This window comes from Bubalus kerabau, chromosome 5, assembly GCF_029407905.1.
Source record: "Bubalus kerabau isolate K-KA32 ecotype Philippines breed swamp buffalo chromosome 5, PCC_UOA_SB_1v2, whole genome shotgun sequence".
NCBI classification, from domain to species: Eukaryota; Metazoa; Chordata; class Mammalia; order Artiodactyla; family Bovidae; genus Bubalus; species Bubalus kerabau.
The window spans coordinates 105,142,883-105,168,558 of record NC_073628.1 but is presented as its reverse complement, the minus strand read 5'-3'; the positions used below and the strand labels follow the sequence as shown (position 1 = coordinate 105,168,558).

At 55.8% G+C, this 25,676-nt stretch overlaps 1 protein-coding gene across 1 annotated transcript; it reads right to left on the bottom strand.

The window, feature by feature from the left end:
• Positions 1–892: 892 nt before the first annotated feature.
• On the bottom strand, positions 893–25,566 carry MORN1 (MORN repeat containing 1). The gene is made up of 11 exons (XM_055582484.1): positions 25,371–25,566; positions 24,821–24,892; positions 23,896–23,994; positions 23,291–23,401; positions 22,202–22,292; positions 21,521–21,608; positions 12,464–12,560; positions 11,397–11,507; positions 6,514–6,637; positions 6,042–6,166; positions 893–1,983 (listed from the first exon to the last, which is right to left on the bottom strand). The coding sequence occupies exons 1-11, from the start codon at positions 25,477–25,479 to the stop codon at positions 1,874–1,876; spliced, it is 1,137 nt and encodes a 378-aa protein (XP_055438459.1). The 5' UTR covers positions 25,480–25,566; the 3' UTR covers positions 893–1,873.
• Between the last annotated feature and the right edge of the window lie 110 nt (positions 25,567–25,676).

The following is a 25,676-nucleotide window of genomic DNA, read 5'->3' as shown; positions in this document are numbered from 1 at the left end:
GCCAGACCTTGGCTGCACAGGGAGCCTGGTCCACACTCGCCTCCCTTTTTCTCTCCACCTAGTGCGGCCCACTGGACAGATGCCAGAGACCCACTGTCAGGGGCCAAAGGGCATAGGGTGTCCGAGGCAGAGCCAGAGTCCTGCTGCTGCCCATGCCCACGGGGCTGCAAGACACACGGAGGGGCTGGTGCCCCGCAGCTCCTGGCCAGCCCCAGACAGGCATCAAGTGTGGGAAGGAGGAGCTGGAGGGGGCTCCCGTTGGATGCTGGAGGTCAGGCCCCCACTGCCCTGCAGACAGGCTCCTCTTCCTCCCTGGGCTCCCAGACCGCAGGATTGTTGCAGGGCCAGAGGGCTGTGTACCTGTCTCCTTAGAAAGGACTGAACCGTGGGTGACCTGAACGAGCCTCCTGGCAACCCGGCGCCAGCCTGGCCCCATCTCAGCCCCGGGTCACAGCCTCTGAGGCAAGGACCCCACTGCTGGGATCATCCAGTGGGCTCTCTTCATGACCTTGGGAGTCATGGGGGCCCAGACCTCTTAGAACCACCAGACCAGCCAGGGCCCCGGCTCCCAGAAGCTGTGGTCTTGGGGGCCTGCAGCCCCTACCCCTCTGATGCCGGCTCCAGGCAGGCAGCTCCCTCCCATCTGAGTTCACTTCCCTTGTCCTCCACAGCATCAGCCCTGGAAGCAGCACGGAATCTTTTTATATTTCCCTGGGACGTTCCTTCTAGCTGGGACAATTCCTAGACAAGAAATTTATAGCACAAATTTTCCTTTAAAAATATGGATCTTTCATGCTATTCTCCCATAATTAACCATAGACAATTAATATTAAAATGCGTTATCACCCCAAGAGGCAATGAAATTTCCAGATCTCTGCTATGCGTTCTGTCACTTTTATTGGCAAGACTGGATTAGCAGCAAAGGGCACCTTGATTTTTAAAATCGTCTCACAGATCCCCTCTGATGGACACTCAAAACCATGTTCAACAGTGAAAATGAGGGCCACTCAGATCAACTGGAAACATTTCCTGGTAGGGTTTTGTGCATTAAAAAAAAAAAAACAACAACAAAACAGCAATCTGAGGTTCTCCCTCCCTGCTTTGGCATTTTTTTAGGTTCCCAAATCCAATTTACAGGGGATTGTCTGAGCCACCCGGGCTCTGCTAGCCTCACAATGTCCCTCTAGCAATTAGCAGCACCTGCATTAGGATTCAATGGACTTAAATTACTGGGGGGTGAGGCAGACACCCCACTGACAACAATTAACACAAAAGAGCTGCACCATTTAAAGCTGTGGGTGGGAATTACAAAAGGTTAAGAGACTAAATATAAAAAAATTTTTTGAATATAAAATCAATGTGCTTTGTTACAAAAATCTGGGTGCTATAATTTAACCAAATTAGGGTTTAGAATATCTGGCAATAGTCCACGTCTATGACATCGTTTTTTATTCTCAACAAAAAGCAACTTGTCTATTCAAAAGTTAAAAACAATCAAAGAACTGAAATATTTCATGTCAACAAAATAATAAAACACAGAGTTTTGAATTACGTACTACTGACATTAGGCCTTTGGAAAGGGAAAGCATTTTCTCTCCTTGTTTCACTTATTTGTATAATTGGAAGCCAAGTTCTCAGAGGTTCATTTTCTTAATTGCCTGCGGGATGCGGGAGTAGAGTGCTGACCCACCATCTGCGAGAGCCTGGCCCCGCTGGGGCTGGGGCAGGTGAGGGCTGAGCCCCCAGGGCAGGGGGCCTGTGGGAGGCTGGAGTAGGGGGTGAGACCCTGAGTTGGGGTGCTTCCCAGTGGCCCCTCCTTTGTAAACAGGCATTGGCCCTGGGCACCCACAGTTCTGAACCACTGACCAGGAGGCTATATTTTCTTCTGCCCAGAGAAGTCTGGGGTGCAGGGTTGGGGCGCAGGGGTGCCGAGCCCCTGTAGCTGCTCCGGCTGGCTGGGGTCTGTGCTCATGCACGTCTGGGCTGTCAGAACAAGTTGAAACAGGAAAGCTGCTTTTAAATGTAAGACGACGCGGGTTCTGTTCTAACTTGTGGTCAGCCTCAGCTTCAAGGCTTCTGCTCAGGGCTGTCTTTCCTCCCTCCCTTCCCAGGGCAGTCGACCTCTGGGAGACCCCTAACCACTCCAGTGTTTGAACCTGACCTTGTGCTCCAGGGTGGGAAGGGGGTGGGGAGGAGAACACAGCAGCTCTCCTCATCCGCTCGCTGAACACAGCGCTTCCTCTAGAAGCAGGGTCACAGGTACCCCTGCCAGGGTCTGCTGGACACGCCCAAGGGGTCTCGGCTCAGGGCAGGGCCCGGGGTTGGTGGTTCCTGACCCCCAGCATTCAGCCCTGGCTGGCCTGCCCCACTGAGTAGGCCTGGGGGGCCCTCATCAGCTCCCGAGGCTGTGACATCCCCATGGCACAACCACACCATCTCCCTCGGTACCTGCTGGTCTAACAGAATCAGCATCTTCACCACCAGCCCATTTTACCAAACCCGTTAACCACAGTCTACAGTCCTGTCATGGGGCTGGAGGGTGAGGTTGGGGGCAGGCAGGGGTCACAAATGGGCCTGCTTTCTACAAGGGGATGTGGGGGGAGGTGGGGGTACCTGCACAGAGGTGGCAGGAGGCCCAGGTCCTTGCCCACAGCCTGTGTCCCGTCCAGCTCTGTGCCCTCCAGGGCCTGGTGGTGGAGCAAGATGATGGGGCTTCTGATTTGGGCTTCAAAACACTTGGCAGAGGATGAGAAATATCCAGCCTCTGCTTCTTCTCTGGTAGCAGAACCTGGTCCAAGCTGGCAAACTGTTTCTTGTCTCTGCATGGCCTAGTGGGGTCCTGTGACCAAGTTCTGGCCAGTGAGGTGTAAGCGGCGATGGGAATGATAACCCCAGGAAGCTTTTTAGAAGGGAAGGGCTTCCGACTCCTTATGCCTCCCTCTTCCTGCTAGCTGGAATATGGCAGTGATGGCTGGCACTTGTGCAACCCTCAAGGGCCACAAAGTGGTGCACAGAGTAGCAGATTAGGAAACAGAGGCAGGAGTCCTCGGTCACTGAGAGACGGGTGACCACAGTGGGGCTGCCCAATGAGCACAAGGGGCTGGGCGACTAGGCTTGGGTGAGTGCCGCCCCGTATCCGGTTGTGCTGGTCACAACAGGCAATCGGTAGTGCTCACAACTCTGGGGGGAAGCTGGATGTTTCACTGGACTTTTCTGGGTTGGGGGGGGGTGGTCCCTGTAAGTCGCTTCAGTGGAAACAGTCACCTCAGAGGTTCTATTGGCTCAAGTTTCTTCCGGGACTTGTGCTGGGTTATCTTTGATCTGAAACCCACTGGGCTGTTCTTGAGACCTGTTTGTGCAGGGATCCTGGCTGCGGCCGGCAACCTGAAGAGACATCCTCCAGGCTGGGCCCACGGCAATGCCCCCGGCCTCAGACTCAGCAGGGCTGCCCTCCGTGCCGTGTCCTGCCCATCTCAGACCTCACCCAGGGGAGCACGCAGGCAGAGACAGCCATCCAAGACCCCTGGGGCCCTCAACAGGCTGGAGAAAGGGCTTGAATCCCTAGTGAAGGTCTGGGTCTAAGAACCAAGCAAGAAAGGGTCATGGCTGTGCTGGGGTGAGTGTGAGGGGGACAGGGCTTAGTATCCTGGTTCTGAGATACAGACATTCACCCCATGTGCAAAGGACTCCGGGTTTGTGCTGCTCGTATGGCGGAGCTGCCCCAGAACACTGCGCTCTCTGCTTTCCTTCAGGACGAGGGAGGGATAAAGAAAACTTAAAAGTTAAAGATATCTATCCTCATACAGTTGAGCTTCCCAGGTGGTGCAATGGTAAAGAATCCACCTGCAATATGGGAGATCCAGGAGATGTGGGTTTGATCCCTGAGTGAGGAAGATCCCCTGGAGGAGGGAATGGCTGCCCACTCCAGTATTCTTGCCTAGGAAATCCTGTGGATAGAGGAGCCTGGCAGGCTATATAGTCCATGTGTTCGGACACAACTGAAAGACTGAGCATATATACACACATCCCTGTATAGTCATAAAAGGAGGTTTTATCAGAACTAGGAAAGGCTTGGTCACTCCTCTGGCCATTTCAGGGCTTTGCTCCACCCACCAGGGTCCTAGGTCCAACTGTGTGCCCCCCAGACCCCCTGCAACCCTGGGCCCTCCTTCCTGCTGACCGTGTACATGACTCACAAGTTTTAACCATCATTGTTTTTGTTGTTGTTCAGTCGCTCAGTTGTGTCTGACTCTTTGTGACTCCATGGACTACAGCACACCAGGCTTCCCTGTCCTTCACCAACTCCCAGAGCTTGCTCAAACTCATATCCATTGAGCCGGTGATGCCACCCAACCTCTTCATCCTCTGTCGTCCCCTTCTCCTTCTGCCTTCAATCTTTCCCAGCATCAGGGTCTTTTCTAATGAGTCAGCTCTTTGCATCAGGTGGCCAACGTGTTGGAGCTGGAGCTTCAGCTTCAGCATCAGTCCTTCCAGTGAACATTCAGGATGGGTGTTCTGTCATTATCTTAGGGTTTCTCTCACTGGAGGCTGACCGCTCACCTCCTTGCAGAAGAGCTGGAGTGTGCACCACAGGACAGACAGATGCAGAGTGTTCACCACCCTGGGCTGACCCAGGCTCTCTAGCAACAGGCCCGAGGGGCTGGGGTATGGGGAGGGGGCGAGTGTCATCGTGGGGGGTGGGGACTTTCACCTGGAAGGGTCCTACGTGAACCCACTCCTGCAAAGGGCAGACTGAGTCCTAAGAAGGGCAGGAACAGTAGGAGTGTCCTCCTTGCCCTCTAGATGGGGGCCCTGTTCCCTCCTCAGGGCACTGTCCAGGGCCAGACCTGGTGGCGGGGCAGAGGGTGCAGGGGGGCTCAGTCCATCGTCCTGCAGGCGGATGCTGAGAGCACCTCATTTTGTAGAAGAGGAGCTGAGCCCTAGGGATGTTCAGGCGGAAAGGGATGGAGTCACTCCTGCTGAGCACCCAGGGCCTGCGACTCAGCCGCGAGCGCTGAAGGGGCTGGAGCTGAGTGGGTGCGGACCCCTCGGCTTCCCCACAGGCTGTTTTCTATGGCTTGACACCCACATGCTGGGTCCAGTGCAGGGGCCCGCACATGGTCACTGACGCGGGGCTCACACCTGGGCTGGCAGCGGACCTGCCGCCCAGTGAGCACCTTTATGTAGAAACACCAGCACGTCCTCCGATGGCGACAAGGACAACAACAACGCCGCTGAATCTGCTTCCGTAAACAGAAGGGGATGCAGAGACAGGGTCCTGGACCAGGTCACCAAGGGTCCCCTGAACCAGCCAGCCCTGCCCACCCTGGGAGGGAGGGACCCAGGCCTTGGTCTGGACGCTGCTCCATCTGACTCGGGCCCTGGACGCGGCAAGTCTGTGCCCCTACCCACCTGGGGCGTCACCAGGGCGAAGGAGAATGTGAGGTCCTAAATTGAAGAGTATGCACCTGCCCGGTGGGGACCCCAGCTCCAATTACCCAGAGGCCCTCCCAGAAGGGTCAAGGACCTGGGGTACCAGGCGGGACCCCCCACGGCTGGGACACTGCCCTCCCTTAACTAAAACACACCCCCTGCCGACTAAGAGCCCCAGGTTTGCAAGAGGATTCAATCCTCAGCTCTAACTACAGAGATGAAAAACAGACGGCCTCACTCTACGTTCACGGCCACAAGGGACACGCTTTTGGAGTGCGCAGGACAGTGGTGCCGCAGCCCGGACCACTCACCTCCCACCCCTGCCCGCCCGGGGCTCTGGATCTGCACCGTGAGCATGTCCAGCAGCCTGGACACAGGTCAGCCACACCCAGCCCGCCTTCAAACCCCCGGCCACAGTGACTGTCCTCGGAACCGTCTGGCCTGGGCCTGAGTGTGTCCTCCTGGGACATCCCAGGTCTCCCGTGTCCACTCCCATGTTCTCAGGGGTCAACTTCACTTCCTTCTGCCCAGGTTTGGGGGACACTGCTATCAGCCATGCCTCCCTGAGCTCATGTTGCCCTGCAGACCCCTCAGTTAGCCCCACTCACCAGGCGGGCCACCAGGGTCCCCCTCAGGGAGCGGTGAGTCGGTGCTGGCACTTTCCAGGGCAGCTCTGGGCTCCGGGCCCTCGGACTCGGGGCTGGACAGAGGGTAGGAGATGCAGTGGAATCCACTGTGGAGGGAAGGACAGTGTCATGCAGCTGCAAAGACATGGAGTCCAGGGAGAAGAAAGGGCTGGGTGGCTCCTCAGAGGCCAGGGGGTAGGGAGGAAGCAGGGAAGGGGCGGTGTCTCACTTGGCCTCCCTGCCTTGCTGCCCCCGGCCCAGGACCCCTTTCTTGCCCCACCACCACCGTCAGAAGGGCCCTTGGTTTCGCCTTCGCCAGATCAGTGTGTGGTGACCCCACACATCTTGGTGTGAGGCGTGGGCAGGGACAGTCCCAGCCAACCCTCTGCAGAGTAAAGGAGGGACCGCTCCTGCCATGCCTGCCCAGGTGCTGCCCAGGGCCACCCTTACTCACAAGGGGGTCTGGATGGGCGTCTGCCCCAAGCCGTCATCCACTCTGAAAAAGCTGACCTCCGAGTAGGCTGGGAGCTGCACGTACCGGATGCCCGCAGAGATCTCCAACTCCCGGCCATCCTCACCTTCCAGAAGGAGAGAGAAGTTGCTGAGGGCTGTGAGGGCGGAGCGGCAGGACCTGGACCCCTGTCTCCCTGGGCCTTTGTGAGGAGCAGGGCACCGGATGGGGCCGCAACCGCGCTCACCTTGCCCTACCCTTGCATTCCTGGACCCTCAGCTCCACTCCACCCTCAGCCAAGCTGCCCACGGCCCAGAAGAAAAGGACGTTTGCTAGAGACATGAAGGCAGGCTTCTCGGGGAAAGCAGCGCAGACAGGCAACCCCACGCACAGTGGAAGATGAGCCAGGATCCTTGACGTGGGAACAAAACCATGATGCAGGAGAGCCGAGAGAACTCATCACTAGCAGATGTACATGACAAGAAACGTTAAAAGTTAAGTCCTTTGGGCAGAAGGGAAATGGCAGCAATGGAAACCTGCGTCTACAGGAAGCAGTGGGGGCCAGAAATGGCATCTGGAGGCAGATGGCACTTCCTTTTCTGTCTGTCAGCTACTCCCCAAAGATAAACAACTGTTGAAACAAAAATGACCTACAGGTTATAAAGCTTATTAGACACATGAATGTAAAATGTACTGAAACAAGAGCATAAAGATTGTATTGTAGACAGGAAGTATAAACTGTAAAGCTCTTATACTGTCCATGAAGGAGTATGATAGCACTTGGAGTTAGACTGATAATTTAAAGATGTATATTTACATCTTTAAGTAAACCTTAAAGTATCCCCTAAAATGACACAGAAAAGAGTTGTAATTGATAATCCAGAAGAGGAGATAAAATGGAATTAAAAAAAAAAACTCAATTAATCCAAAAAAGAAAGGAATAGAATATAAGGGAAAAAAACCAGCCAGGGAAAATAAGGAAGAAATTGTAAAATGGTAAGTTTGAACCTACTGTATTAAAAATTATATTAAATGTGAATGGTGTAAACCATTGAGTTAAAAGAGAGATGGATAAAAAAGCAAGACCTAGGTATATGCTGCCTACAAAATAATATATTTAAACTATAAGGACGTGAATAGGTTAAAGGTAAAAGCATGGATGAGGATGCTGATACCAGTTAAAAGAACACTGAGTGACTGCATTAATATCAATGAAAGTAGGTGTCAGAGCCTAGACTATTAGCAGGCATAAAGGAGATAATTTCACAATGATATGGTCAATTAATTGACATAAAAATACTAAATGTTTATGCCCCTAATAACAGAGTTTCAAAATACATGAAGCTAAAACTGATAGAAACGAAAGCAGAAATAAACAGAAACACAAGCATAATCAAAGATTTCAATATACCACTGTCAATAACTGATGGAACAAACAGACATAAAATCAGTAAGGATATAGCAAACTCAACAAAAATATCAACACAATTTACTTGATTGACATTTATAGAATATCCTATCCAATTCCACTCAAGAAGAGAATCCACAATCTTCTCAAAGTGCACTCCAAACATTTCCCAAAACAGACCATATTTTGAGCCGTAATACAAGTCTCAAAAATTTAAGTGAGTTTAAGATACAAGGTATGACTCTAACCACATAGAATTAAGTTAGAATCAGTAACAGAAAGATCTCTGGAAAATCTTCAAATATTTGGAAGTGAAACAACACACTTCTAAATAACTCTTGGGTCTAAAAGGAATCAAAAGGGAAATCAGAACGTATTTCAAATTGAATGAAAATGAAAGCATACCACATCAAAATTTGCAGGATTCAGTTAAAGTAGTACTAAGGGGTAAATTTATAGCAACAAACTTCTATATTAGAAAAGAAAAGTATGAAAGAACCTTGGAAACAATTCCACCTTAACAAGTGAAAAAAGAAAATAAAATTCAACCCAAACTAAGCAGAGGCAAGGAAGTAATAAGATAGAAATAGGAATTAATGAAATAAAAAGCAGACAATAGAGAAACGAATGAAACCGAAAGTAGGCTGTTTATCAATGAAACTGATAACGTCTCACTATACTATTCAGGAAAAAAAAAAAATGAAGACACCCGTAATCCATATTAGGAACAAGAGAGGTGATATCAGTTCATTAAGCAGGGAACAAGGGAATGTCATGAACATTCAAGAAATCGGACAACTTGGAAGACACAAAACACCAAAGCTCACTCGAGAACAAACAGATAACCTAAATAGGCTTATATGCAAGGGAAATGGGATTAGTAGTTAAAAATCTTCCCACAGAGAAATCTCCAGGCCCAGGTGGGCTTCGTATTAAATTCTACAAACATTTAAGAAACAATACTAATTCGACACAAACTCTTCCAGGAAATTAAAGAGGAGGGAATCTCCCCAACTTACTTTATAAGGTTGGCAATATCCTGATACCATTCCCTTCTCCAAGGGATCTTCCCAACCCAGGGATCGATCTTGTGTCTCCTGCATCGGCAGGCAGATTTTTTTTTTAACCGCTGAGCCTCTGGGGAAGCCCAGTAAGCTTTGAAAGCTTACTGGAAGGCTATGGTGTAAGGACAGACATATTGATCGATGGAGTGGAACTGACATCCATCCACGTGTAAACCTTTACACTTACAGTCAAGTCATCTCTGACCAAGGTGCCCAGGCAATTCTGTGGGGAAAGAACAGTCTTTTCAACACATGGCACTGGGACAGCTGGAATCCACGTGACAAAATATGAATTCAGACCTTTATCTGATCCATGAAAATTAACTCGAGCCAAAGTTGTAAAAGAAAAGAGGAGAAAAGTCTCTGTAAACTTGGGTTAAGAATCCTCAGATGCATGACTAAGACCGTAGTCGATAAAAGAAGAAATTGACAAACTGAGCTTCATCAGAATTTTCCAACTTTGAGGACTTCTCTGGCAGTACAGTGGTTAGGACTCTGCGCTTCCACTGTAGGGGGTACAGGTTTGATCCCTGGTCAGGGAACTAAGTAAGATCCCACAGGCTGTATGGCAAAAAACAAAAAAACAAAAAAACAAACAACTTTTAAAACTTTGAACATTAAAAGACAACATTAACCAAAGAAGGAAGAGGGCGGCAGAGGATGAGATGGTTGGATGGCATCACTGACTCAATGGACATGAATTTGAGCAAACTCCGGGAGATAGTGGAGGACAGGGGAGCCCAGTGTGCTGCAGTCCATGGGGTCACAGAGTGGGACAAGGCTGAGCAACTCAACAACAACAACAAAAAGGTCACACTGAAAGAAAATATCTGCAAAGATACACGTGACAAAGGACTCATATCCAGAACACATATAGAACTTGTATACAAGTAAAAAGACGAACCACTTAATTTTTAAAAAAACTGGGTGAGATACATAAATAAACATTTTTCTGTGAAGATGTACAAATGGCCAATACACACATGAAGAGCTGTTCAACATCATTAGTTTGGGGTTAACACAGATCAAAACCGTGAGGAGGTGCCACTGGACACCCTGAGGATGGCCACTCCCTGGCGAGGATGTGGAGAAATCAGAACCTCATATGTTGCTGACGGGATTGTAAAATGGTACCGCCACTTCAGAAAACCATTTGGGTGTTTCCTTAGAAATGCAAATGCCAACCTGCCACATGACCCAGCAAGTCCACTTATGAATGTGTGCCTGAGAGAAGTGAACCATGTTTACACCAGGCCCTACACACAGATGTCCACTGCAGCCAAGCACCCAGGACGGGACTGGCCCCTGGGGACGCAGGATCAGAGGTGTGCGGCCCACGGAGGGGCGAGCAGGGCTGCGTGGGTGGGCTGAGGGGCAGAGCACGGCCACAGGCTGGATCCCATCCACAAGCAGCTTCTGGGAACGGACATTGGTGGTGCCCAGGGTGGAGGGTAGGCATGGGGTGGGAGCCAAGGGTCTCTCTGGGCAGAAGGAAATGCTCCAAAGCAGAATGGGTGTGGTGATGCTTGCCCAACTCTGCAAGTTTACTACAAATCGTTGGCTCACCGAATATAGATGAGTTTTACGGTATGTAAGTGACACTGTGATGAAGTTAAAATAAACCAATTGTGACTAAATATACTTGATTTATGCTACACACCATGCTTCCTCACAGAGCCTCGGAGCCAAGGTCAACCAGTAGTGATTATCCCTGGTAGTCCTGCCCTGTCCCTCTGCCCCCCGGGGTCTGCTTTGCTCATGGGGTCAGAAGCCTGGTGGTCCCTTTGCTTGGCTGGAGGGCAGACCGAGCATCTAAATGCAGCCTGGATGGATGGGCGTCTGTCCACCTTGGTTACCCCTGGAGGAGCAAGAGAAGCCCTCCTCTTGGCAGGCTGAATGGCTGGCCCTGCCCTCTTGCAACCTCCCTGTCCGCTGACTCTGAGTGAGCACCAGGGAGGGCTGCCCATGTGCACACACACAGGCATACACATGTGCATATGCTCACACGCATGTGCACATGTGTTCACACACGGAGCACACAGAGTCCACATGCTCACATACACACACGTGGAGGCACACAGAGCCCACATGCTCACAAACACACACGGAGGCATGCATGGAGCCCATGCACTCATACACACATAGGCATGCACAGAGCCCACGTGCTCACATGGAGGCATACAAGGAGCCCTCGTGCTCACATGCACACGCAGGCCCCATATGGCTGGCTGCCTCCCGCCAGCCGGAGGCTCGCACCCTGCCACCCTTTCTGCCAGGGCCCCAGCAACAAGAACTCAAAAACGGGGGCACCTGGACAGAGCCCCTATGCTAGGAGACACCTGTGGCATCTCGTCTCCCGAGCTGACAGCTGCTCGTCTTTCTGAAGAGCTCACTGTCTTCCTGGAGACACTTACTTGTGGCCACTTCCCCGCTGTCCTGCTGCAGCTGAACGGTCAACATGAGGGAAGACCCTTGGGCTGTGTCCATCACCTCTGGACCCAAAATTGCGATCCTCGTGGCTTGTGCTGCAGAAAACAGAGCACACGTATGTGTGTGTGGGGGGCTGGGTTGGGGACTCCAGGTCTGCATCGGCACCCCACACGCCCTAAGCAGGTGCTCAGCCCCGTCCCTGGGGCACCCGGATGAGGGGGGTGTGGATGGCACGGCCATCAGGGCTGGGGTTTTCATGGACGCCATGAACCCTATCCTGAGGGTCAGCTCTGAACCCACCTGATGGTGCTGGGGGAGGGCAGGGCAGAGGTGACCGCTGAGCGCAGGTGACCACTCAGCGGTGTCCGGTGCACACGGCCTCCTGTCCACCGTTCTGACCCGGGCCCTGCTTTCATTGTGTCTGAGTCCATGACCTGACATGTGCTGGATGAGGCTGCGATCACCTGCCTGGAAGCTGGCCTGGCCAGGGGCCTACTTGCAGCTCTGAGTCAGCAGCTGCACCCATGGATCTGGTACCAAGGTTCTGATCAGGGACTCGAGTCCCCGGCCAGACTGACCCCTAGGGTGGTGCCCTTGTCCTGGAGGCTAACAAAAGGTCCCCACACATGCCCGGGGGGCAATTCAGGGTGGGGGAAGGCCCCAGCAGAGGACCTGGAAGGCCACAGGCCACCTGAGGTCACGTGCAGTGCAGAGAGCTCAGGGTAGGGGCAGGACAGAGACCAGGCAGGGGGCCAGGCACCCAGAGCCCTGAGGCTGGGAGAGTCCAAGACTGGCAGACCCTGTGACTGGGAGGCCTGCTTGCAGGACCACGTGGCTCCAGAGTCCAGGGGCCTCTGAATGTCTTAAGCCCGGTAAGACCACACAGAGCATGGATTTCTCAAAAGGGGATTGTAGATCCCTCTTCATCCCAGCCCCCTGCTCCATTCCTCCCATGAAGCTGCCCAGCGCCAACCAGGAGAGGACATGGCCTGACCCGGATGTGACCCTTGGGAGGACCCCGTGAGGCCAGCAGCAAAGCCAGGGCACCTACCCATGGGGTGACCGTTGATCCATATCCCTCGGTAGATGACCCCGGAGCAGTGGGCCATGCTGCCCTGTCCACTGAACACGCCACTGTGCCACTGTCCCTGCGGAGAGAACCGTGGGCTCAGGCGGGCTGGGCCCTGAGGACACTTTGCCCTCCAGGTTTCAGGGGCCCCTGGGGAAACAAGCTGAGGGGGACCCAATTTGCTCCACACAGTGCACTCCCCTGTGAATTGGGAGTTTAGGGACAATGGCCTGAATGCAAAATGCAAACAAAATACGGCTCCAAATACTTTATGGCACAAAACGCTTTTAGTACAAAGACACTGCATTTGTGCAGAGGATCACGGGAGGCCTGTGGGGTGGTGGAGCCGAGCGCTCTGGCTCATTCCTTGATGATGAAAGGGCCAATTAAAAGCTCAGCGTGAACCCGCACAGCCCACCTGGGCAATGCCGGCTCATGCACACCGCAGCCCTGCTGCCCCCGTAACAAGCCTGCTTTGTAACCAATACACACGACAGAGTGGAAGAAGGATGGAAAATAGCAGGAAGATTATTTTCATGGAAAGTTGAGATCTTAATGGTGTTTTACTGACTATGAATTGCTCCTGTTAGAAGAAGAATCAGCCCAAGGCATGTTTGGTGCAGAAGCTGACTGGGCTCCCACTTTTGTGGTCTGCCCTCTGAGGCCCCAAGGCCACCCAGCAGCTGGGCCCTGCAGCAGGCACTCTTGGCCCTAGGGAGGGACCAGTAGGTGGGAACGGCCCCTGAAGGCTGCAGCCCTAAAGAGCTCAGATGCCCCCAGACTCGGGGGAGGAGGTTCCAAGGCTGTTTCGAGCACGCGGCCACTGCAATCTCATTGTGAGTTGATGGGAAGGGCATGGCCATGGCTCGCCCTCCAGCTGGGGTGTCGGGCAACTGTGGCGCCCAGCAGGTCAGCTTCAGGAGCCGGGCTGCCAGCTGGGTGGAAGGTGGGCAGAGGCCTGGCTCTCCTGGAGCTGAGGAGCAGCTCATCCCTTCAGCCCCCACACCCAGATGGCAAAGCCAGCCAGATAGTGACTGGGGGGCCACGTTCCCAGAAAGCTCAGGGCTGGCTCGATGACCTGACAGTCATTGTATCGCGTCCCTTAAGATGCAGCTCACATCTGCAGGCAGCTGACCAGGCTAAAGTGGGGGCGATGCCTTAGGTATCATAGCAGGTGGGGACCACAGCTAGCATGGGGGCCCCTGCTGCCATCCAGGCTAGGGGTGGGGAGCCCCAGAGTTGCCCGATGACCATCCCTGGAAATGGCATGGCCTCTGAGCGGCATCTGCTGGGCTGGATGCCTGCTCCTAGGAAGGACTCCTGTGCACACACGTGCATGCACACAGGCTTCTGTGTCGTGCGTCTGCGTGCATCATTGCATCATGCCATGTGCTGGCATGTGTCTGCCTAAGCAGGGCTGCTGTCCCCCGAGTTGGGGTGGGGATAGCCCTGGGACTGCAGGGTGGCCCCCCAGGTATGTGGGGCAGGTTAATGTGGGCACCAGACTTTTCCCCTGCTCGAGCCCCAGCAGTCTGTTGGCTAGGGTTGGCGGTGACGCTTGTGGGTGAAGAAGTCACTGGGACGCTCTGCTTCCCTTGCTCAGGACACCGTCCCCAGACCTGACAAGTCACCAGCTCACACTTGGGAAGCAGGACCCCGGCTGGTCAGACACAGACCTCTCATGAGCCAAAGTGAAGTTGCTGTCCTCGCCCCACCCCCTCAGCCCTTCTGCTTTGACGTCCACACCTTCTTCTGCAGCTCTGCGCTGGGGAACAGAAGCCACCCTGGCTCAGGCCCCAGGCTTGGGCATCAGCAGATGGTCTAATGGGATGCAGTCTGGCCTATGGCCCCGGGAAGGGTGGCCGCCTTCACAGACAAATCCCTCCTGTGGGGCCGCACTGCCCTTCGCCTCCACGTTTCCGTGGCAGGGGCTGTGCTCACTTTGCGCCAGGGTGAGTGCTGTCTGCCCGGGTGGCCGTGGGCCTCATCCTCATCCCGCGCAGTGGTGCTGGGGTCACCTCCCCTCCCCCCGTCCCACTGGGCTGGACACCAGGCCCCCGGAGCCGGGCCACCTGCAGAGGATGTCCAGGGGCAGGTGGGAGGCTGGGAGTCCAGTCACGGAAAGCTGGAGGAAGGGAGCTCGGTGTGCATGGCCCTTCCCCCACGTGACTGCCTGGGCCTCCCCTCCGAGGGCCTCCATCACGTAACCCCAAACCTTACTGCCATGGGAGGCCAAGTTCTGTGCCCGTTGGCCCCTCCTTTCCCTCCCCATCGTGGCCATGGCCTGTCTGTCTGGTCAGGACACGAGCTTCCTGGGGGCAAGGATCACACTTCCCTCAGGCCTCCTGAGACAATCAGGGCAGGAATGCGCACATGCGACACTCTGACAGTGCTATGGGCCCAGGGCCACTCAACTATGTCGGGGTGGGGGGGCGGGGTCTGAAATGAGATGTGGGTTTTCACAAGTATGAAGGCAGAACCTTGGGCTCAGCCAGAAGCAGATGCAATCAAATCCAGCACGCAGCACCTTGGAGGGCGGCCGGGGGCACTCAGACTGCCAAGCGGATGGGCTGTGAACCTGCCCATCAGACCAGGAGCCTCACACCGGGTGTCAGCAGGATCAGCTCCCTGGGAGGTCTCTGTCCAGTGCTCGCTGTCTACTTGCCACCGGGGTCCTTCCCGACCCTTGACCAGCCATTTAATCATGCTCCTGGAATCTGGGCCCCTCTCCTTTCCCACCAGCTTAGGCTTCGACAAAGAACTCACTCGGGGCAGATAGACCCCAGCGACGTAACTAATGCAACAGTGTGGAATCTAATCACTGTTATAAAGCATGCCTTTGAAAATTCTGCCCTTTCTCAGTCAGCCGACATGCTCCCAAGCAGGAACAAACATGGGTTAACCCGTCTTACAGAGGAGGCCAGCCCCCACTGCCCCCGGTCTAGGTGAGGACCCATGCGTGCTAGCGAGGGGCAGGGAGGAAGTGAGGATGACGGCCACACAGGGTTCTTCCATAACACACACAGAGCCAGAAGGGCATGGGGCCCCCGTTAGGACACAGGAGGGGCAGGGGACACAGGAGATGGTCGCCAGGGGTAAGTGAGCCATGCCTGTGGCAGACGGTTGCTGGGGGGCCCAGGGCCTCGCAGCTGCAGGATGGGGATGTACGTGTTCATAACTTCTTCTCTGGCCTTTTACTTGAGGAGCTGAGTCCCCTTCTCCTCCTGCCTTCAATCTTTCCCAGCATCAGGGTCTTTTCAAATAAGTCAGTTCTTCGCATCAGGTGGCCAAAGTATTGGGAGTTTCAGCTTAAGCATCAGTCCTTACAATGAACATTCAGGACTGATTTCCTTTAGGATGGACTGGTTTGATCTCCTTGCAGTCCAAGGGACTCTCAAGAGTCTTCTCCAACACCACAGTTCAAGCAAGGAGAGATAAGAAAGCCTTCCATTTTCTAGTTAACTGACGCTATTTTTCCTTCCCGGGGAAAGTGCTGGTGGTTTTCCTAGAACTGCTTTTGTGGCTGTGTTGTCCCCTCTTGCGTTGTCGGCACTCCCAGGCACACTCTGAATCTCTGCCCTGGTCAGAAGGCCACACTCCTGGCTCCTCCTTGGTCTCTTCTTCACCTTCAGGTCTCCCCCGGACACTGGGGTCTTGATGACACACCAGCAGGGCCAGGGCCCAGCTTTGCAACACCTGCCTCAGTGGCATCTGCAGTCTGGAGGGAGCGGCCCCCACTGTCGCCAAACTCACTCCTGGAGCAGGTGGGGGCTTTCCTGAGGCCTTGGCTCCCAGACCAGGCGGGGGCATGGCCCAAGTCACCTGCCTGAGCCTGTGACTGCAGGGGCCGGGGTCTCCAGATTTTGAGGTGATGTGCTGGGGCCACAGTGACCACACAGGCCAGTGCTGGTGGCCCTGCCACCACTGTCAGTCTCAGCAGACACAAGGCCCCTCACTTTCCTAAGGCATCACCTTTGGCCACCATGATCCTGGTCAAACGTTCCTCGGGTTTCAAAGTATGACAAGTTCTGCTGCTGCATAAACAAGCTGCCTCTGCGGGTCTGTCTGTGTCTACCCTCCTCACCCGGCATGCAGGGTGGTGCGGGTTCCACTCTGGCAGCCCAGGCCCCTCCGCTGGCAATGCTACAACTGGCCGATACCTCTCACAGTGCTCCTGGGGTCAGGGCCTCCATTCCTAGACTGACCTCTGGCTGCGCACTCAGGACCCTGGCATTCCTGCGGATGCACAGGTGAGAAGCAGGTGAGGACGCGCACAAGGCCACCACCTGCTCTGTTGCAGTGAGCAGGTGCACCGACCAGCAGGCCTCCCCCAGGAAAGCCAACACGAGAAACGCAGCCAACGTGCACGGAGGTGCCCCAGGGACGGACGGAGGCTGGCGGAACCATGTGCTACTGTTGCGCAGGTACGAACGATCCACATGCACCCAAGGCCGAGCCTCAGTGGACAGCAAGCCCACATCCCCCCTGCCGGGCATGCGCTCACCTCCGCGGCCAACGATCGTTCCCTGTGCTCCACGGAGGCGGCCCCAAGGATGCCACTCTCCCAGGGGCTGCCTGGTGCTCCTGGGGGTCAACAGCCCATGCCACATCCTCAGGAGGAGTGATGAGCTTGCCGCTGCTGGGCATGCGTGTCCCCATCTCCCTCGGCGGGGGAGCAGCACAGACAGTCTGGCACATGCCAGACACACCCTCAGGCCCCAGGTTGGACCAGATGACCTGGCTGCTGCAAACTATGGCCACCCAGCCTGACTGCGTGCCTGGCCCCACTGCAAGGCAGTGGGAGTCAATTTGGGTTTGGGATTTATTGTTCTTACTTTATAACAGATTTACTGCATCGATTTTCAGGGATAAGATTTTTCTAGAACTAATTTTTTTAAAGTTTCCCTGAGAAGCTCGGCTTCAGGAGGCCCTGGGGACAAGGCAGCGGGGGCCCTTGTGCAATGACGCCAGGGCTCTGGCTGCCCTTCTCCTGGGCCTTACTGCTCTCCACACTGGACGTTTTCCCATTGAATGGACTGGGCTGCTGGAAGAGAGGCGGGGGCAGGGAACTCGGGGTTGGGGGGGTTGTGGCTCTAACACAAAAACACCCACAGAAGAAAAACCGTCTGCCTTCTGGGAAATCAAATCACTGCAGGAGAGATAAAGACCAGTACACTGGGGGGTCTGTGGTGAGGGGAGCCCAAAATGGCTTTCTGGAGCAACAGGGTGCTGGGGAGGGTGGAGTCTGAGGAGGCCAGGGCCTCAATTTGGGGCAAAGACTCTGAGGGTGGAAGTCAAAAGGTGGAGGAACCCCCACCCACCACACGAGGCATCTCATACATCCCTAGATAATGAGCATGTACTTCAGGCGGGGAACGGCTGTACCTGGGGCCGGCCTTAGGATGTACCCCAGAGAGGTGAGCGCAGGGAGTCCCCAGGAGGGTTCGGCAGAGGCCAGACAGCCAAGCAGAGGCCATGGCTACAGTGGACGAGGCTCACCTATCACCTTGTTGGTAGGGCTGACTGCCGGAACCCAGGTTGTTTAGAAAACGGAAAACACAAGTGTCGAGAGCATGTGGGGGAATTGGAACACTGGTGCTGCTGGTGGGGATGGAAAATGGTGTGGAGTCTCAAAAAGTTACAAACAGAATCACCATGTGACCCAACAGGTACACTGTTCTCAGGGGAGTCTGGAGCAGGACAGGCTCACAGCAGTGTCACTCACAGGAAGATGCCAAGGTGGAGACAGGCTGCGTGTCCATCAATGGACGAGCGGCCAGATACAGTGTGGAAGGGTCATCTGTGCGATGGAGCAGGACCCAGTCTCAAACAGGGAGGAAGTCCTAACACCTGCTCCAACGTGGATGGACCTTAGGACACGATGCTGAGTGAGACAAACCCGGGGACAAATCCTACGTGATCCCTGTTCTGAGGTCCTTGGAGGAGTCAGAGTCACACAGACACAAAGCAGGAGGGTGGGGGTGGGCCTTCGGTTTGGGAAGAGGAGAAAGTCCTAGAGATGATGGTGGGGGTGGCTGCCCAACAACATTCATGGGCCCGATGCCACTGAGCTGTGCACTGAATTAAAATGATAAATTTTGTTATTTGTATTTTACAATAAAATTACAAAATAGAAAGCTAGCTGTTTGCCTAGTGAGAGCCTGGGGACAGCTGCATCCTCACGGGAGATGCGCCAGCTCCCCGTGGTGGGTCCGCCTCTGCCGGGTGACCCCCACGCCCAGAAGTCAGACCAGCAGGCAGCCCTACAGCTCAGAGGTGGGCACTGAGACCTGGAGCCCACGTCCATGCGGCCCTGTCCTCCCACCAGCCCTGACCCTGCAACCCTGAGTGAGCAGGCCTGGCCTGTGTCCACGGTGTCAGGAAGCCGTTTGGCAAAAGTGGCCTGAGGGCCTGGGTGTCTGCCCCTGGTGGGGACTGTGACCATGGTGGGGAGTGGGAGGGCAGGTGGCACTTCCTGACGATTCAGGCGCTCAGGGCCCGGGTGGAGGGCAGGTCCTCAGAGCACGAGGCCCTGAGGCTGGGCACTGCTAAGCAATGGGAACACAGGTGGACAGTTCAAATCCTGGAGAAGGACTCTTGTTCACCTGTAAAGCGCCCAGGGGTGGAGGGGTGGGGATGGGGCTGCCGCCCCCTGGTGCTCTACCTTTTCCATCTGACATTCAGCCCGGAGCCCAGCTCTGCACTGGAGCAGCCCTTGCGGGGACAGCGGCCGGCAGGGCTGGGCTGCCCCCTGGTGGAGGGCAGTGGGGTGGGCAGCTGAGCTGAGACCTGCAAGGGAGGCAGAGATGGGGAACCCAGGATAGCCCTGGAGGCACCCGCAGAGCCTCTAGGGGCAGGGCATGTGGGGTGGAGGTGGGGGCGAAGTTTTATGGGCCTCTCTGGAAGAAGGTGGGGTCTCTGCCACCCCCTGGTTGGGAGGCCTCCTCGTCTCTGAGTCGGGTGGTGAGAGTCAGTGAGGCCCTGAGGACAGTGCAGGGCGCTGTGATCCCTTGGTCGCCAGCCCAAGAGGTATGGACGCCGTGGGGGTTCTTCTGGGTCCCCCTGTGTTTCTTCCAGAGCAGCTCTGCAGAATTCAGGCTGGGCTGCCCAGGGGGAGCCCCAAAGGGCTCCATGAGAATGGACAGACATCCCCCTGGGGAGATGAGACAAAGCTGTGGCTGGGTCACAGTGGCCTCTGCAAACAGGCTCCAGTGCAGACTGTCAAACGCTGCAGCGCGGGCACTGGCCGGCAGCTGTGTGGACACAACATCCCGGGAGCAGCCAGCCACTGGACCAGGGCCTGGGAGGTGGTGGTACCTGAGCAGAGCGTTATTTTACCAGCACGTCAGGGAGCACACTGAGGGGAGCTTTGTGGCCAGGGCAGGACTCCATGATCCCTTCCAGGCCACTCCATCTCAGGAAGGGCCCCAGTCAGTTACCAGTTTACCACCTCTCAGCCCCAAATCCACCCTTCTCGCCCAGCTCTGTGCTTTGGGAGCCAGACCCCAAAATGTGTCCCATCGCCAGCTGGTGCCATCCTAGGCAGGCACTGCAGGGACGCTGGGGAAAGGGGGTTCCCTTGGGCTTCACCGTGCTCTCTCCTGACCCCTCAGGCTCAGGGGTTTGTGCTCGGTGAGCTCCTCTGCGTCCCAGGTTTCCTGCACACCCGCCTGGTGCCCTGGGCAGCTCCCCAACCCGGTGGACTGTGGCCGCAGCCTGCCTGCATCTCCAGAGGGGCTGGGCTTTCCCTTGTCTCCTGGGACTTCCTTTCCAAACTTTGCTCTAACTTGCACATGAGAAAATTGGCAAAGATGTGAATCCAACTGACAGCCTAATCCTGCAACCCACATGATCAAATTCTATTTGAGCCCCAAGACTATGAGACAGGTGCGCCTCTTGGGGGTGCGGTGGAGCTGAACGCAGACCTGAGCTCGCATCATTTCTCTGCGAGTGTCCAGGACACCGGGGGCCTCACGGCCACTGTCATGCATTCACAGCCGTCCTGTCACAGCCAAGCACGATGGCAGCTTGGTTACTCCTGCAGCTGCGGCCATGAGTCACTCACGTCTCCCAGGTGCTCAGCCCGGTGGTTGGGCCCAAGGACGCAGCCAAGCCAGTCCCAAAACACCACCTTTGGGGGCACCTCCTGGGCCAGTTTCCCATTTGCCTTTTCCATATTCTTGCTTCCACCCCTTGCAGCATCTTCTTCCCTTTCACTCGTTAACATTTTCAATTGCTGGTATGGCTCCTGTCTCCTGGTTCAGGTTCAGGCATCACCGCCATCCATCCAATGTCCGGGCCATCAATGGGGGGACATCCTCACTTCTGTTCTTGTCGCCTTGCTCTGCCCACAGTGCCCTTGCATGCTGTCTGCACACGCAGCCTCTCCCATCCTTCAGGCTGGGCTCACATGACACTCTCTGACCCTGGGCATCTATCTCTGCAGAGCCAGTGGGGCTCCTCATCCACTGGATGGGCTGCTGGGCTGTCCCTGTCAGCCAACCACTAGACAGGACACACATCCTGGGTACCAACATCCTGGCTCCCAGCCAGACACATGGGCTGGCGTCCAGGAAGCACAAGGATGATGGATTCTGGGGACCAAGAAGGTCTTCCCATGTGCCCGCCCCTCTTGGCCTCATGGCACCTAAACCCCATCGAGAGCCGCCCCCACATCATGGCAGCTGAGAGCAGCAACTGCCATGATGCGGGGGCGGGGGGCACAGAGCCCTGTTTGTGAGAAGGGGGAGGGCCTTGCTTGCTTCCCCAGGTCGTTGGCTCAATGGGTCCCCCAAGCATGTCCCCTCAAAGAGGCGTCACCAGCCGTGCCCACAGGTGACAGTGTTGGTCACAGGGTAGATCAGGAACCAGATGGATGAAGAGGTGTGAGTAGCTGGACCTTAAGTTCCCTGAACCTCAGCCTTCTCATCAGCGAAACGGGAACAGGGGTCGTCCTTACCCCACGGGGTCAGAAGGACAACACCCGCTGCACCTGGGGGTGCCCAGGGCAGAGGACACTGGTTGGATGGCCCCCAGTACCTCATAGGTGGAGCCATCCGCGAGCCGCAGCATCCCATGGCCCTGGCGCTGGTCCCGGACCCAGTTGCCCTCGTACTCGTCGCCATTCCTGGGGGCAAGCGCAGAGGCTGCTCTCAGGCCGGGAAGGCCAGGTGGCTGCACTGACGCAGACCGGCCCCCCGGCTGGGCCCCGGCGCATGTCCCCGGGACTGAGGCAAAAATAGGCCCGGAACAGATGGCGTGAGCCGCGGCCTTGCCAGGACCTGGCGGAGGGGCAGGCAGCCTGGGTGCCCGGCAGGGTGCAGTGACAGGAGGCCCTGCTTGCTGGGTCCCAGGTGTGAAGACTGGGGAGGATGACGGGGAAGGAAGCGCAAGGAGGAAGGGACCCTGCAAACCCCAGGGCAGGATTTTGCATGAAAACTGCCCAGAATTAGGAAGATGCCCAGCCACAGGTCTGAAGGAGAAACCTGGGGGGGTGTGCTCTCAGCCCCATTCTACGCTCCCCCAACCTCCACCTTCCTACCAGATATTTTATTCATGGGATGGAGAAGGGAGGTGGAGATTGCTATTTTTTCTACTAAACACACATAGAACCAAGTTCAATAACTGAGAGAGAAATTATAGAATCCCATCAAGGCACACAGACCCTCCTTTCAGGGCTAGGTGCTCGAGGGGGAATGGCCCACTGGCCAGTGGACTCACCGGAAGACCATCCGCCCTCGGCCGTGCCGCTTGTTGTCGTGAAACGACCCCCAGTACACTTGTCCGTCTGCGTCCACCAGACACCCGTGTCCTGGAGAAGGAGCCCAGAGCAGAGGTCACCTTGTGCCTCCCTTAGGGGAGGGGACTATCTGGAGGAAAGCTACCGTTGGCACCCCTGGGGACTGAGCTGCATGGGGTCCCTCGGCCCCAAGATCTGATCTGCGACAGCTGGGCAGCCACACGCAGTGGGAGAAGCTCTGGGTTCAGTTCTCAAGGTCCCGAGTGAGGGTGGGGGTGCCATTCAAGGGCCACGATCCCCCAGAATAGAGACTGAAATGCTGATGTCCCACTCGGGTGGTGCTGTGGTGTAGTCAAGGCCAGCTCGCAGGAGTGAGTTCATGCTGAGGACACGTAGCCATCCTGGGCCTCCACCATCTACTCAAAGGACCCAGAGACCAGAGAAATCGCCAGTGTAGACATGGTGTCTCCAGGATCTGGACACTCAGGGAGGGGAGTGCATCCAGACTCCACGGGGAGGCCTTGGAGGGGGCGGGGACTTTTGCAGGGGGTGGGCTGTTGCAGGCGTAGCCACTCCCCTCACTCCCCGGGGCCTCACTCGCACTGGCCCCCCACCAACGTGGCCTCCTGACCAGCACTGATCCTCCCCATGGTGGCCTCCTGACTGGCGCTGTTCCCCTCCATGTGGCCTACTGACTCACGCTGTCTGGCCTCCTCAACACGTAGCCTCTTGACTGGCTTGGCCTGGCAGGGTGTGGAGATGGCAACTGAGTGGAGGATCAGGGGGGGCCATCAGCCTCTCACCCCAGGAGCCCTACAGCCCTGCTCAAGGGCTGCGACCCCCACGAGGCCAGACCAGCCCAGGATTGAGCGCAAGGACAGAACGGGGACCTGAGTCACCAAGTCTGGGTGGCTTGCTGTAAACCCCTTACTCTGAACCTCAGTGGACAGGGGAGCATGCTGGTGCCTGGGCCGTCAGGCCCTGAGTCAGAATCCCAGGAGGGTTATGGACAAGGCTCCGCAGTGCCTGCCCCACAGCCCACACCCTGCACCTTGCTGCAGACACCCGACCTTCTCTCAGGCCGCAGAAGAGCTCCCCTTCGTAATGTCCGCCGGCTTGGTACTTCATGATGCCGTGTCCCTGGGGCTCTCCCAGAACAAACTGTCCAGTGTAGGTGTTCCCTGGATGGGAGGCAGGAAGCCGTGTCTAGGGTTAGAACCGCCTCCTGACATCCTCAGGGTAATGATACCCAGTTTTCACCTGACTCCCAGGCAGCAGTGGTCACAGAGCAGGGTATATGTTTATCTCACAGCTCACGCTGGTGGACGAGGGAGATGAGACAGAGTGGGTATGGTCCCATCTCCTACGATCCTCTCCCGCTCTCTTAGGGACCCTCTCGGGGGCATCTGTATGCCTGGAGCAGAGGCCCCTCCAGGCCAGAGTCTGTGGGGTGAGACTTCTCTCCACCAAAAATCCACTTCATGCTTGCCTGTGAGGGTCTGAGGTCCTGCAGGCAGCACAGGGGCCATCCCGCCCCAAGCTGGCATGAGGCCGCTATGAGACACCTTTGGGGAGCCAGGGGTCCTCAGGTTTAGACACAAGTGCCTTCTGCATCCAGAAAGGAGGGGGCAGCTCACAGCAGGGTGGGTTCAGGAGGAAACGCTGGCAAGCTGACCTGTCAGTGCCCAGTGCCGACAGCCCTCTCCCGTGATCTCTCCATCCACAAAGTCACCTTCGTAGTAACTCCCATCTTTAAACAGCAGCTTCCCCCGACCTGGTGAAAGACATCGTGATGTCAGGCTGTGGCTGGGAGTGACTGCTGGGGCCTGTGTGCGGCAGGGAGAAGAGCAGGTCGCAAGGTCTTTGTATTTGGTTCTGTCTGGGCCATCAAAACCTCAGGGACCCTGCCCCTAGATCTCCTCAGAGGGCACATGATGGCCATCTTGCCTCTGTCAGCGCAGGTGCAGAGGGAGGTGCAGGGGGAGAGAGAGAGAGAGAGAGAGAGAAAGAAAGGGCGAGAGAGAGAAAAGCATGAGGCAACACTGAAAAATACATTTTGAAAAGAAGGAACCACTTTGTCCAGGTCAGGAAGAGATGCACAGATTTCAGCACAAAAGGGAGAAACACCCATGTGGCAAAAACACTCCCATAAAAGTCAAAAGGTTCAAAATGCACTGGCAGCCAACTGATACACAAATAGTTCATGAGAAAATACTGAAAGATCAATCCTCTGGCAGAAAAATCTGCAGAGGCTTTGAGCAGACAGAACCCCGAACAGGCATACAACTGTGACAGTAAACTTTGCAAAGTCCAGGCCTGCCTCTGGGGTGGACGCCAGGGGACTCTCACTTGCTACTTGCTCTCCTTGCTATTTAGATTCTTTTTTTTACAAAAATGGTCAGGCTCTTCATCTTCGAGGAAAAAACAGACAGTTTTCATCAGCACCAAGGCGGCTGTCTGGGTCCCCCATTCTGCAGGAGATGGCCCCTCATGGGCACGAGTGAGGGCCCGGTATGGCAGGCAGGCACGTGGCCCCAACTCCTCTGGGATGTGTGCTGACAGTGGAATGGCTACAGCAAGAGGCCATAGCCTGTCCTTACCGTGTTTCTTGCCTCCTCTCCATTCTCCTTCGTATCGAAAGAAAGAATTCGGATAAACATAGACCCCATAACCTGAAGATTGAAAGGACACCCAGCTGAGCACCAGGTACAGATGACTTGGCTGACGACAAGCACGCACAAGGTGGGGGCCATCCCGGGGCTTCTCTAGGTGTCTGTCGTTTCACCTCTTAGTGAGCCTCATCCCCACTGCTCCCCAAAAGCTGTTTGGGTCACAACTCTGTTAATCCGTTTATACAGCAGACATGCTGAGCGCCCAACCCGTGCAGAGGCGCCCGTCCCGCCACCATGGGTCACCGAGGGTCGACTCAGTTCCTCCCAACTGGGTCTCCAGGTCCCAGCCGGTTCTGCTACTCGGGGCCCGGGACCCCGCCCATATCGTGGACACCCAGACACCTGAGTTGGGGACGACAAAGCTCCCAGGGGTGCGAGCTGGGTTCGCAGTGAAGGTGCGGGGATGCTCAGCGAGCGCCCGGACCTGTCCGCCTCCCTCCCTTCCCGACGGAGGCCTGGTAGGGTAGTCGGCCGTTACCGTCCCGCGGTGGCCTTCCTGGAAGCTCCCGGTGCGGCAGGCAGGAGGTCGCGCATCCCTCACTGGCGAACGCCATCTTGCCGCTAGAGGTTTCCCTTAGCAACCACATAGTTCTTCTCTACTGGCTTGTTGGTTGTGAGGGGGCGTGGCCTCTAGTCAGTCCCTGGGCGTTACCAAGTTCTGGAGCTGAACTATCTGGGCCCGGAGCCAGAGGACGCGAATGCGCTTGCGCAGCATGGCGAATTTCCGCCGCTTACGTCTCTTCCGCCTACGTGACAGCCCAGCCAACGGCCTGGGCGCTCGCAC